This window comes from Mobula hypostoma, chromosome 17 (assembly GCF_963921235.1).
Source record: "Mobula hypostoma chromosome 17, sMobHyp1.1, whole genome shotgun sequence".
In the NCBI taxonomy this organism is placed as follows: domain Eukaryota; kingdom Metazoa; phylum Chordata; class Chondrichthyes; order Myliobatiformes; family Myliobatidae; genus Mobula; species Mobula hypostoma.
The window spans coordinates 20,373,594-20,386,720 of record NC_086113.1 but is presented as its reverse complement, the minus strand read 5'-3'; the positions used below and the strand labels follow the sequence as shown (position 1 = coordinate 20,386,720).

The 13,127-nt window shown below is 40.5% G+C and overlaps 1 protein-coding gene across 1 annotated transcript in view; it reads left to right on the top strand.

Annotated features, from left to right (window-relative positions):
• Positions 1-206: 206 nt before the first annotated feature.
• LOC134357883 (sodium- and chloride-dependent transporter XTRP3-like) overlaps positions 207-13,127 on the top strand; it is a 53,618-nt gene continuing 40,697 nt past the window's right edge. Inside the window, exons 1-3 of the mRNA XM_063069626.1 lie at positions 207-532; positions 10,970-11,110; positions 11,196-11,287. Of these exons, the coding sequence (XP_062925696.1) occupies positions 412-532; positions 10,970-11,110; positions 11,196-11,287 (354 nt within the window). The 5' untranslated portion in view covers positions 207-411. The remainder of the gene's footprint in view (positions 533-10,969; positions 11,111-11,195; positions 11,288-13,127) is intronic.

Below are 13,127 nucleotides of genomic sequence, written 5' to 3'. Positions count from 1 at the left end.
GATGACTCAGTGGCTCAAATGTTTTATTGTAGATTAACTGGTTAATAATTTCTGCGCTACACGCTTCCTTTTTTTCAATAACTTCCTGTGACCATCACAGTCGATTTACGGCACCAAATGCAAATTTATAAACTGCGAAAACTTGTCCATCCTCCGTTTACAATTCCAGCCAATAGCTTGTAAGCTCTCTGCGAAAATAAACGTTGTGGGTAGATATCTTACACGGCACATCCGTAGGAGACTCATTTCTCTTTGTTAACTATTTGCCGTAACGTCATGGTTAATAGGATTAAAAATTAAACATATGATTTTACCAGTGCTAGATTCCTGGACAGTTCCTCAACAACTTATCACCGGGTCAGTAATACGTTTAAAACATCTCGCAGCTAAAACGATTCCACGTTCTCCAACATGGAAGACACAAGACCTTCGTGGGACAATCCCTTGCAGTTCGTGTTCGCCTGCATTTCGTTCGCGGTGGGGCTGGGGAACGTCTGGCGATTCCCTTACCTCTGTCAGATGCATGGTGGAGGTAAGTCGGTCCTTTGTTTATATATCTGCGATCCATCCCTGTCAAGTAGGTGAACTCTATCGATTGCTCGCATTAACGGGCATCAAATGGGGAGGGAAATCTCAAAATAGATCTTTTCCTCAGCTTGTAAGCCTGCCGAGTCGGCGGCTGGTTTTGTAGAGAAGTATTGAGCCTTTACAGCAGAAGTGAAATCTAAAGCCATCATTTCTCGTCCTTAACCGCGTTCATTTCCGAGCACAAAAGTGGTTTCAGTTCGGATTTGACTGTATTTTTTGAAATTTAGCTTGAGAGTATAAAACAATTGATGGAAAATTCCATTTGTGTGCTGTGGTGAATTTGTAAAATGCATGAAGAACGCTGTACATATAAAAAAAGCATCATCTAGTAATTGGAAATCTAAAATACCATGTTTACTTCTAAAATGCGTAATAATACTGTACAAAGCTGTAACTGAATGTATAAGTGGGGTAATGACGTGTCTCAAGGGGCCGATTTCAAGTCTAAGGTTGGCTTCGACGATTCTGCCAACCTGAAAAAAAATGGAGGGAACTTTGAAGTCACTTTTTTTTAACTCTATCCGTTCTGAGTTTTGGGTTAGGGTAAGGATCTTCACAACCTTCAAACATCACAGTCCTACTGTCTGTAGCTCTGGAAGTCAGTTGCACAAATTAGAAGAAAATATCAAACACAAGTTTTGTTCATCCCATTCAGTTCCATTGCCTGCAAAATGAGTGAAATACAACAGGGCAGTTAAGGATATCTGTGGTGTGTTGATGTCCATGGGTCTCTCAGAGTTACAGAGAAAGTTGATAGTGTGGTTCAGAAGAGGTATGGTCTGTTGGCCTTTGTTAGTTGAGGAATTCAATTCAAGAGCGATGAGGTAGTGTTTAAGCTCAATAAAAACCTGGTTAGACCACACTTGGAGTATTGTGTTCATTTCTGGACACCTCATTATAGGAAGAATGTGGAAGCTTTAGATGGAGTGCGCACATAATATTTACCAGAAAGCTACCTGGATTAGAATATGTCTTATGAGGATAGACTGAGTGAGCTAGGGCTTTTCTCTTTGGAGAGAAGGAGGGGTGACTTGATAGATAATAAGAGGCATAGGAAGAGTGGATAGCCTGAGACTGCTTCCCAGGGAGGAAGTGGCTGACATGGGGGGTGGGGGGCAGGATTTTATGGTGATTGGAGCAAGCTACAAAGGGAAATGTCAGAGGAGGGTTTTTGACACAGAGTGGTGTGGATCGTGGTGGCAGAGGCAGACACGTTGGAGACATTGAAGAGTTTCTTAGATGGGCACATAGATGAAAGTAAAATGGAGAACTATGTGGGAGGGAAGAGTGAAATTGTTTTTAGAATATGTTAAACAGTTGGCACAACATCATGGCTGAAGGCCTCTGCTGCGAGGTGCCGTTCTATAAGCAGCTCATAAATAATTGATAATGTCTCGTAAATTTTTGGCACTGGTGACTAAAGGTGACTTGCTACAATGCAGTTATAATTTCTAGGGAGTGTCTTCAATATCAGAAGTTGAAAAGAAGTCACTATCTGGTATTTCTCCACAGGAAATGAGTCAAATTTTTTGAGTTATTGACGTCCACCATGTTCTCTTTTATACATCTCTGAACATGTTATTGCAGAAAGTACAAGTAAAGGTTTTGAAATTCAAAGAGGGGAACTTGGAGATATAGAGACCTAATCTACCAAAAATGCCCCTTTTTTTAAGACTAACTGATAACATACTGTTTATATTATAGATCTAAGAATGTTTAGGACCTTTCAAAAGTTACTCCTTTACATATGGATGTTTCTTTAGAATGTAATTTGTCAACATTAGCTGACAGCTGTATAATATTTACTTCAGGGCTCCACTACTCCTGTCAGGCATTACTAATAAGATATAAATCTCAAATGGCTTCAAGTTAATGGGTGTTTTGTTAATATCTAAATAGTAATTGTGAGAGCAAATTAATTCTTAGAGCTTGTAAGAGAGTTTGTATATTGTGCAATGTAACTGGTTTTTTCACATTTCCCTGATCTTGCATATTGAAAAGTCTCAAACACACTACTGATTTCATATTCAAATGTCAGCTGAGGGAGTATATAAAGAACTAATCCACTGGACTTTCCCAAAATGGTTAATTTTAAATAATTTTACTGTTTTATCATTAGAAGTAAGGATCAACTTTTTTTTCAGGATGGAGGGAAAAAAAGTTACAGAAGAAACATTATTTTCTAATAGCTTTCTCTCCCAGCACCAGTTCCCAAAAATCTGAGGCAACAGGGTTGGTAATACCTTTGATGAGTCAGTACATTTATCTTTCAAGAGAATTCAGCTAACATCAATAGGGACTGTGCTAAATATAAAATGAGGTTATCCTGCCAGCCTGCTGCATGGAGCTCAGTCCAGCTCATGGTCAAACTTCATATATTGATTAAGGGGCTGCGGGGATTTGACAAATGGAGGAGAAATTTGAGAAATTTATGTGTGTGAGGTAATCTTATTAAATTATAGAATTGGCAGGGTAAATGTATTTCGTTAGTACAGAATTTCAATGCTCGTCAGGATGAAAGGCAAAGATGACAGGTTTAGAGAACTTTGGTTTTTGAAGACGATTGAGGCCCTAGTTAAGAAAAAGAAGAAGGTGCGTAGCAGGTATAGGCAGGAAGGGACAAATGAGATAAAGACTTGAGTACGGCAGTACAGGAGAACACCAAGAAGGAAATCTGTGGTACTAAAAGAAGATAAGTGTTTGCTTTAGCAGACAAATGAAGGAGAGTCCTAAGGCCTTCTACAGGATTATCTATTAAGGATCTACAGGATTATCTATTATCTATTAAGGATAGCAAGGGACAATATTGGTCTTCAGGAAGATCAAAGTGGTCATCTATGAATGGGGCCAAAAGAAATGAGAGAGATCTTAAATCGATTTATTATTGCATCTGTATTTACTCAGGAGAAGGACACAGCGTCTATAGAAGTGAGGCAAGGCAGCAATGAGGTTATGGATAATATACAGATCACAGAGGAGGACGTGTTTGCTTTTTTGATGAAAATTAGGGTGGATAAATCCCCAGGGCCTGATGAGGTGTACTCTCAAACCCTGTGGGAGGCTAGCGTAGAAATTGCAGGGGCCCTAGCAGGTGAGGTGCCAGAGGATTGGAAGATAGCTGATGTTGTTCCATTATTTAGAAAAGGCTTTAAGAATTAGCCAGGAAATTAAAGGCCAATGAGCCTGGCACACAGGAAAATCCAAGGAGTGGTGATAGATGGTTGCCTCTTTGATGGAAGCCTGTGTCTAGTGGGTATGCCATAAAGATTGGCACTAGGTCCATTGTTGTTTGTCATCTGTATCAATGGTCTGGATGATAATGTGGTAAACTGGGTCAGCAAATTTGTGGATGACACAATACTGGGGGTGTAGTGGACAGCAAGGAAGACAATCAAATCATGCAGCAGTATCTAGACCGGCAGGAAATGTGGGCTGAAAAATAGCAGAGAGAATTTAATTGAGATAAGTGTGAGGTGTTGCATTTTGGGAGGACAAACCAGAATAGGACTGACACTGTGAGCGGTGGGGCACTGAAGAGTGTGGTAGAACGGGGATTTGGGAATACAGATACATTAATTCCTTGAAATTGGTGTCACAGATAGATTGGTTTGTAAAAACTTCTGTCACACTGGCTTCCTAAATAAAATATTACAGGAGTACAGGATTTGGAATGTTATATTGAAGTTGTATAAGATTTGGTGAGGCCTAATTTGGGGTATGTGTGCAGTTTTGGTCACCTGTAGAACAGAAAAGATTGAAAGAATGCAGAGAAAATTTACGAGGATGTTGCCAGGACTTGAGGACCTGAGTTATGGGGAAAGGTTGAATCGATTAGGACTTTAATCCTTAGAGCATGGAAGAATGAGGGGAGATTTGATAGAGGTACACAGTTATGAGGGGTATAGATTGGGTAAATGCAGGCAGATTTTTTTTCCACTGAGGTGAGGAACACTAGAACTAGAGGTCATGAGTTAGGGTGAAAGGTGAAATGTTTAAGGAGAATATGAGAGGGAATTTCTTCAATCAGGCGGTGGTGAGACTGAGGAGCAAGCTGTCAGTGAAGGTGGTGGATGTAGTTTTAATTCAATATTTAAGGGAAATTTGATGGGAGGGGTATGGTGGGCTATGGTCCAGATGCAGATCATTGGGACTAGGCAGATAAGTGGTTTGACATTGACTAGATGGGCCAAAGGGTTTGTTTCTCTGCTATCATGTTCTGTGACTATATTTCCATGTTAAAATCTGGGTTCTTCACATGAAAATTCTTGAACCAGAGCTGATTTTCTTGTAATGAGTCAACCATTTAGTATTGATATGAAGCGGGATCTTTGGGATCGTGTACCCCGAGAGCTGTGGATGCACAGTATCTAGGTTTTTCAGGAGTAACAGATATTTTTGGACTGTTGAAGGAACAAAGGAACAAATAGGGAGAAAGTAAAATCTGATGTAGCAGTATTTCAGTGGAGTAACGGAAATTGCAGTGGTATGAGAGAGGAGTTGGCCAAAGTAAATTGGAAGGAGCTGCTGGCAAGGATGACAGCAGAGCAGCAATGGCATGAGTTTCTGGAAAAAATGAGGAAGGTGCAGGGTAGATGTATTCCAAAAAACGAAGAAGTACTCAAATGGCAAAATAGTTCAACCGTATCTGACAAGGGAAGTCAAAATTAATCTGAAAGCAAAAAAAAAGGCATACAACAAAGCAAAAATTAACAAGAAGCTAGCTTTTAAAAACCTACAGAGAGCAAAGAGAAGAATCATTAGGAAGCAAAAGATTAAATATGAAAGCAAACTAGCAAGCAGTATCAAAGTGGATAGTAAAAGCTTTTTCAAGTATGTAAGAAAAAAGAGAAGAGATGGATATAGGACCTCTAGAAAATGAGGCCAGAGAAATAATAACAGGAGACAAGGAGATGGCAGGTGAACTAAATGAGTATTTTGCATCAGTCTTCATTGTGGAAGACACTAGCAGTGTGCCAGATGTTGAAAGGTGTGAGAAAAGAGAAGTGAATGCGGTTACTATTACAAGGGAGAAAGTGCTCAAAAAGCTGAAAGATTTAGGTACATAATTTACCTGGACCAGATTAACTGCACCCTAGGGTTCTGAAAGCGGTAACGGTAGAGATTGTGGAGGCATTAGTAATGATCTTTCAAAAATCATTGGACTCTGGCATGGTGCCAGAGGACTGGAAAATTGCAAATGTTATTCCACTCTTTAAGAAAGGAGGAAGGCTGGAGAAAAGAAATTACAGACCAGCTAGCCTGACCTCAGCGGTTAGGAAGATGGTGGAGTCAATTTTTAAGGGTGAGGTTATGGAGTACTTGGTGACACAGGACAAGATAGAACAAAGTCAGTCTGGTTTCCTTAAGGGGAAATCCTGCCTAACCTGTTGGAATCCTTTGAGGAGATTACAAATAGGATAGATAAAGGCAGTACAGTGGATGTTGTATATTTGGACTTCCAGAAGGCCTTTGACAAGGTGCCACACATGAGCCTGCTTATCAAGTTAAGAGCCCATGGTATTACAGGATGTTACTGGCATGGTTAGAGCATTGGCTGATTGGTAGGAGGCAGCGAGTGGGAATAAAAGGATCCTTTTCTGGTTGAATGCCAGTGACTAGTGGTGTTCTGCAGGGGTCGGTATTGGGACTGCTACTTTTTATCCTGTATATAAATGATTTAGGTGATGGAATAGATAGCTTTGTTGTCAAGTTTGCAGCTGACATGAAGATTGGTGGAGGGACAGGTAGTGTTGAGGAAACAGGTAGGCTGCAGAAGGACTTAGACAGATTAAGAGAATCAGCAATAAAGTGCCAAATGAAGTACAGTGTTGGAAAATAAATAGATGGTCACGCACTTCGGTAGTACAAATAAAAGCGCAGACTATTTTCTAAATGGGGAGAAAAGTACAAAATTCTGAGATGCAAAGGGACTTGAGAGAGTCCTTGTGCAGAACACCCTAAAGGTTAACTTACAGGTTGAGTAGGTGGTGAGGAAGGCAAATGCAATATTAGCATTCAGTTCAAGAGGTCTAGAATACAAGAGCAGAGATATGATACTGAAGCTTTATAAGGCACTGGTGAGGCCTCACCTTGAGTATTGTGAACAGTTTTGGGCTCCTCATCTAGGAAAAGATGTGTTGGCATTGGAGATGGTTCATAGGAGGTTCACAAGTTTGATTCTGGGAATGAAAGGGTTATCGTACGAGAAACATTTAATAACTCTGAGTCTGTGCTCGCTGGAATTTAGAAAGATTCGGGGGGGGATTCATTGAAACCTTTTGCACGTTGAAAGGCCTAGGCAGAGTAGATGCGGAAAGGATGTTTCTCATGGTGGGGGAAGTCTAGGACAAGAGGGCCCAGCCTCAGGATAGAGGGGTATCCATTTAAAACAGGGATGCGGAGAAATTTCTTTAGCCAGATGGCGGTGAATGTGTGGGATTTGTTACAACATGCAGCTGTGGAGGCCAGGTTGTTGGGTGTATTTAAGGCAGAGCATGATAGGTTCTTGACTGGACACAGCATCAAAGGTTATAGGAAGAAGGCCAGAGAGTGGGGCTGAGGGGAGGGGAAAAAGGATCAGCCATGATTGAATTGCAGAGCAGACTAGATAGGCCAAATGGCCTAATCTTCTCCTATATCTTAATGGTCGTAAAAGAATATGAGGATCAGCACTGGTATAACTGAACAGTGGAGCCAGCTAAGCTGCTACCCATTTTTCTTTTTCAAATGTTCTTAACATGCAAATTGACCTCGTTGGTTGGAATTTCTTTAGCCAGGGTGTGGTGAATCTGTGGAATTTATTTCCATAGATGGCTGTGGAGGCCAAGTTGTTGGATATATTTAAAACAGAGGTTCATAGGTTCTGTTGTGTCTGTGCGCAACTACATATCAATTAAATAAAAGTATGCACACTGGAGATGGCTTTAACTGGTGTATTCACATTGCAGTGAGAGAGAGAGAACAATGCACAGGGCACAGCGCCTGCACAGACAACATAGTGCTGGGTGGGGGGGAGTTCATCGCTCCAAAAAATATATATCCACACATTACGCTTCCACCCCCTTTAGATTAATTCAATATAAAACTGTATATGTAGGAAACATTCAATTTCCCTTTCATAAACCCATATTCCAAATAAATATGCTTTGACAATAACAGTCCATAACTAACTTCACAGTTTAATAGATTCAGTTTTTTGGGTGGTACTCTGTTTCTTTCAGAATAGCACTTCTGGACCTGTGGAGTGAGTGGTATCGGGTATCTTGTCTAAGACAACATTCTCTGTTTCTAGTGTCATGTTGCTGTCAGCGATATCATAACTGAGAGGCAAGTCCAGTGACTAATGTGTCTGTCTTGTTGGATGCAGCCAACTCGGGTGTGTTTTATGGTTAAGTATCTAGTATCTAGTCCACATGACATATCCATGTCAGATCTCCAAAATCCACTGTGTACATCAGTGGTCCAGTTCTTAGAGCTATCCTACCCGGTGTCCACTTGTCTTCTCAGTAATCACGCACTAGGACTTCCTGTACAACCTCAGACCTCTTTGATTCACTTGGTAACTGGCTGAACTGTTTATTCTGCACTTCCCTCTATAGATCTGGTTTCAGGAGGTCTATTCAAGGTCTCAGATTCCTGTACGTGAACAGCATTGCAGGTGTTTGATTTGTCATTGCATGAACAGGGTTCCGATGCACAAAAAGGAAGTTGTACGCCTTGTGCTGTAGAGAAACATGCTCCTTATCCAACACTTTAATGGACTTCTTGAAAGTTTGGATAAACCTTTCAGTTAACCCATTCAATAGGAATTCTGCAGATGCTGGAAATTCAAGCAACACACATCAAAGTTGCTGGTGAACACAGCAGGCCAGGCAGCATCTCTAGGAAGAGGTACAGTCAACGTTTCAGGCCGAGACCCTTCGTCAGGACTAACTGAAGGAAGAGTTAGTAAGAGATTTGAAAGTGGGAGGGGGAGATCCAAAATGATAGGAGAAGACAGGAGGGGGAGGGATGGAGCCAAGAGCTGGACAGGTGATTGGCAAAGGGGATATAAGAGGATCATGGGACAGGAGGTCCGGGGAGAAAGACGGGGGGGGGGGGAGAACCAGAGTTAACCCATTCATTGTTGGATGGTAAGGAGCTTACTTGAAATGTCTGATGCCTTTTTTCTGCATGATCAGCTGGAATTCTTCTGATGTGTATTGTGGTCCAATTTGTTCTGGGAAGCCATTTCTGGCCAAGATAGTTCTCAGAGCGGAGACAGGCTTTGCTGAGGTGGATGACTTCATTGGTATAACCTCCAGCCACTTTAAGTGAGCATCCACAGCAATCAGAAACAGAGTCCATGACTGGTCCAGCAAAGTCAATAGGTGCTCCCCTAGGTGTAATGGAGGTGCATTTTGAACTTTTTGGCATCCTGAACAGCTTTTAGCCAAGTCTTTCGATCTATTTATCTAGTCCCTTCTCAAACACCTTCTCATTAGCATTAAGCAGCTTTGCCAACCTCTGGTAAGTACTGCCATTTGGGCTGCCATTGCCTGTTGATGTCACTCTGAGAGCTTTGCATGCCAGTCCAGTTGGATTTTTCTCAACCATTCACATTCGGAAAGTAGCGGCCCTCCACTTTTCAATACATAAAGCTCTAACTGTTGTGTTTGGCCTCCATGCATCACACTTACTTTAGGTTTGCCTTTGAGAGACAGTTATTCACCTGTGTAAGTCTTTTGCAACACTGAGGTAATCTCTAATGGTGTCTTAGTAAACAGTCTGATGTAGTCAGTCTCTGGAATTATGGACAAAGCTGGTCCTGTATCCAGCTCCATTTTCAGTTTTACACTGGACACATCTATTGTGATCTAGATGATTTTGTTATCTGCTTCAGTTATATTATGCAGTTCTTGGCATGACAGTTCACCTTTGTCAGACTCTTATGTTGTCTGATTCTGAAAGTAACTTCATGCATTTGCTTAGTTTTATGTTTGAGACCTTTCACTCGGTTGTGCTTTTTGTCTGCCTTGCACATTCTCTCTATGTGACCTTGTCTGTGACACTTTCTGAAGACATTGATAACATCTTTGGCTTTTTGCACCATTCAGGAACATGTTGTGCATCTTATATTCTAACCTCCTTTTCTATAGTTCTGCATCCTTTGCTGCAGTCTCTAACGATATTGCAATGGTCTGTGACAATTCTAAGGTTAGGTCTCTTTAGGACAATAGCCTCTTTTGAGTGCTTGGACTATGCATGCCACATACAAGTCTGTCCATTAATGCATCAGAAAGTCCAGCTCTGAAGTCCCAGTTCTGGGAAAGTTTGCATAGTTCTGTAATGTATTCAAAAATGCTTTCATCCTTTGGTTCCTTTTGTAAAATCAAAATCTCTCAGCTATTACCAGAGGTTTAGAGCTCACATGTTTTTTGAAAAATTGCAACAATTTCATCGAATGTATTTCTTGCTGGCTTTCCAGGGGTTACTAAGTTGCATAGCAGACTGTACATTCTTGGGTCTATTAAGCTAAGAAGTGTAGGGACTTTCTTTTGCTCCTCCACGTTGTTCACATTACAGTACAGTTCAACCCTCTCGATATACAACTCCCAGCCTTCATTAGCCCTATCAAATTCATCAACTTTCCCGATTGAAGCCATTATTGCTATACACTGTGCTCACGCCTTTGTTAGCCTCCATGACGGCCTTCTCTGTACTGTTTAACTGTCACTGTTTCATCCTGTGATCGTACTGTAAGTGTTGGTGCATTTCATAATATTTTCTGACATTTAAGTTTGTACAAGTTTGTGTCTCTGCACAAATACATATCAATGAAATGAAAGCACACAAGCAGGAGATGGCTTTAACTGGTGTATTCACATTGCAGTGAGAGAGAGAGAACAATGTGCATGTGTAGACAACAGATGAATACGTAGTGCTAAGAGGGTGTTCATTGCTCTAAAAGAAATAGATCCATACATTACAGGTTCTTAATTAGTAGGGTGTCAAAGATTACATGGAGAAGGCAGGAGAATGGGGTTGAGAGGGATAATAAATCAGCCATGGTGGGTGGAATAGAGGAAGCAGCCCATTGATTCTGCTCCTATGTCTTATGGTCTTATTAAAGTGTCGTATTCCATTTCTTTTTGAACAATGTTTTCTGTGTATTTGAGAGAATCACTTGTGACTCTGGATTGCCTTATTCATGAAAGACACTTAAGATTTGCAATTTGAATACATATGAAGAGGTAAAATGTTTTACCTTGAAGTTACCTTCTTCACAGAAGGAAGTAATCTCTTAAGGAAAAGAAAAGTGAAGCAGTGTATAAGTTAAGCGATAGTTGGAACTGTGTGCCATAGGTTTTAATGTATTCCACAAATATTTTTTCTCTTTCAGGTGGATTCTTAATTCCTTATGTCATAATGTTAATTGTGGAAGGACTCCCCTTGTTTTATCTTGAGCTTTCAATAGGGCAGCTGATGAGGAAAGGAAGCATCGGTGCTTGGAAAGCAGTAAACCCATTTTTGATTGGTGTTGGTATGTAGTTTTCTATCCTGAAAGTTAATCCAAGAAGAAAATTTGTTGAACTTGTTGAGTCAACTTTTCTTTCTCCCATCAACAGGCGCAGGAAGTCTTGTTATATCATTCCTTGTCTCTGTGTATTACAATGCCATCAATTCCTGGAGCCTTTGGTATCTATTTCATTCATTTGAGGTGAGAAGAGTTGAAATTGTGTTGAAATTTAATTATACCCTTAACTGAATCACCCACATGAATACTGTGATTACAAGAACACATCAGAAGTTAGGTATTTCCTGGCATCCTTTCTGCCAATTGTACAGTAAGTTGGGAACAAAATGGACTGCATTCCACTTGAATAGATAAATGCAATTTTGCAACACCCAAGAAGCTTATCGTCTTCCAGATTTAAGTAACTCACTTGATTTCATTAAGTTTTCCACCCTAATAATTCATTTCTTTAACGCCATGGTTGCAGTTACTTCTTGCTAAAGCTGACTCAACAGTAACTCTCACACCCTCAAACACACTGTACAAGGACAATAGGTATCTGGGAACATCTGGAAGTCTCCTTCCAAGGTACCTGGATACATAAATTGTTTGGTTAAAAGAAAGTGTAATTTCCTTAACCTTAACATGTTTTGCTGCATTTAACAGGATTTCTGTTATACTACTTTTTTTTTTAAATGCCCTCATTTTTCTTTTATCCAAAGTGCTACATTTCATAAAAAATTCTTCTGTCATTACCAGATCTAAAGACAGCATTACTAATACCTTCCACCTATTCACTGATAATAATGGGCAACAGGCTTGACTTTATACTAACCATAGGATCTGAGCTTGAAGCCAAATTTAAGCAAAGTTCCATTCCTAATAACCACCAAAATAACTGTAAACAGCTGCGAATCCAGGTTGAAGTGCCTTTGTAATTGCCATAACACATTGCAATTTCAATAGCTGCATTTAATATTAGAGAATGTATAGAATATACAACCTGAAATTCTTACTGTCTGCAGACATGTCTTTTCTGTCATTCATTCTTTGGAAGTTTTCTTCTGTTTTGAGGATAAGGCCCTCAAAGCACCCTGCTCCCCTCCCGTACGCAAGCAGCATCAACCCTCTCCTTTCACTTAGTCTAGCATAAAGCATCAGCATTCCCACCACCCACCAAGCCCTCAAAGAGAGACTATGGTGTATAGTACTTCAAAAACTAACTGTTCACTTCAACATTTCTGACATCCCACAGGCCCCCTTTCTAACAAGGGAGAGACAAATATCGCCCCTTCCATAACGACAGGGGAGACAACTGTTGCTATTTCAATGTTACAGCCAGTATGAAGCATTGCTTTTAATTTAGTCTTCTCCAACTTGAGAATTGGCAAATCGATTACCAAGCGTAGAGCCCTCCAACAGCCACTCTCGCTGTCTTCAATGTTCCAGCTCCCACTACGCTTCATGAGGAGAATTCCCTCTCATCTCTCCCTGAGTCTGTCTCGGACTGTTTGCACGTATATTTACAATGAATCAGGTCCTGGCTCTATTGTCCAATCAATGATGATGAATTTATGATCTGCCTAAAAAGCACTACTATGAATTAAAAGACAAAGTCCAGGAGAATTTACTTTGCATATGTTATTTAAAGTCAAAGTTGAGTTTATTGTTATATGTGCAAGTACATGAGGTCCATTGAGAATCTCACTTGCAGTAACATCGCAGGCATGTAGTATCATACAAGCAGCATTCACAAGAAAAACATAATTTAAACAAAAAAAATTTTTACAAGAAAGAACATACTTTAATCTGAGTGGCCACAATGTTGCTAAGCTATAGTGAATGAGGTCATACTGGTTGGTTCAAGAACCAAGTAGTTAAGGGAAAAAAACTATTCTTGAACCTGTTGGTGCCGCCTGCCCAGTGGTCGCTGTGAGAAGATGGTGGGATTTTTGATGATGGATGTTGCCTTCTTGTCAGTACCGCCTGTAGATACTACTCACAGTGGGAGAGGATATGCTTGTGATGCATTGGGCGACTCTCT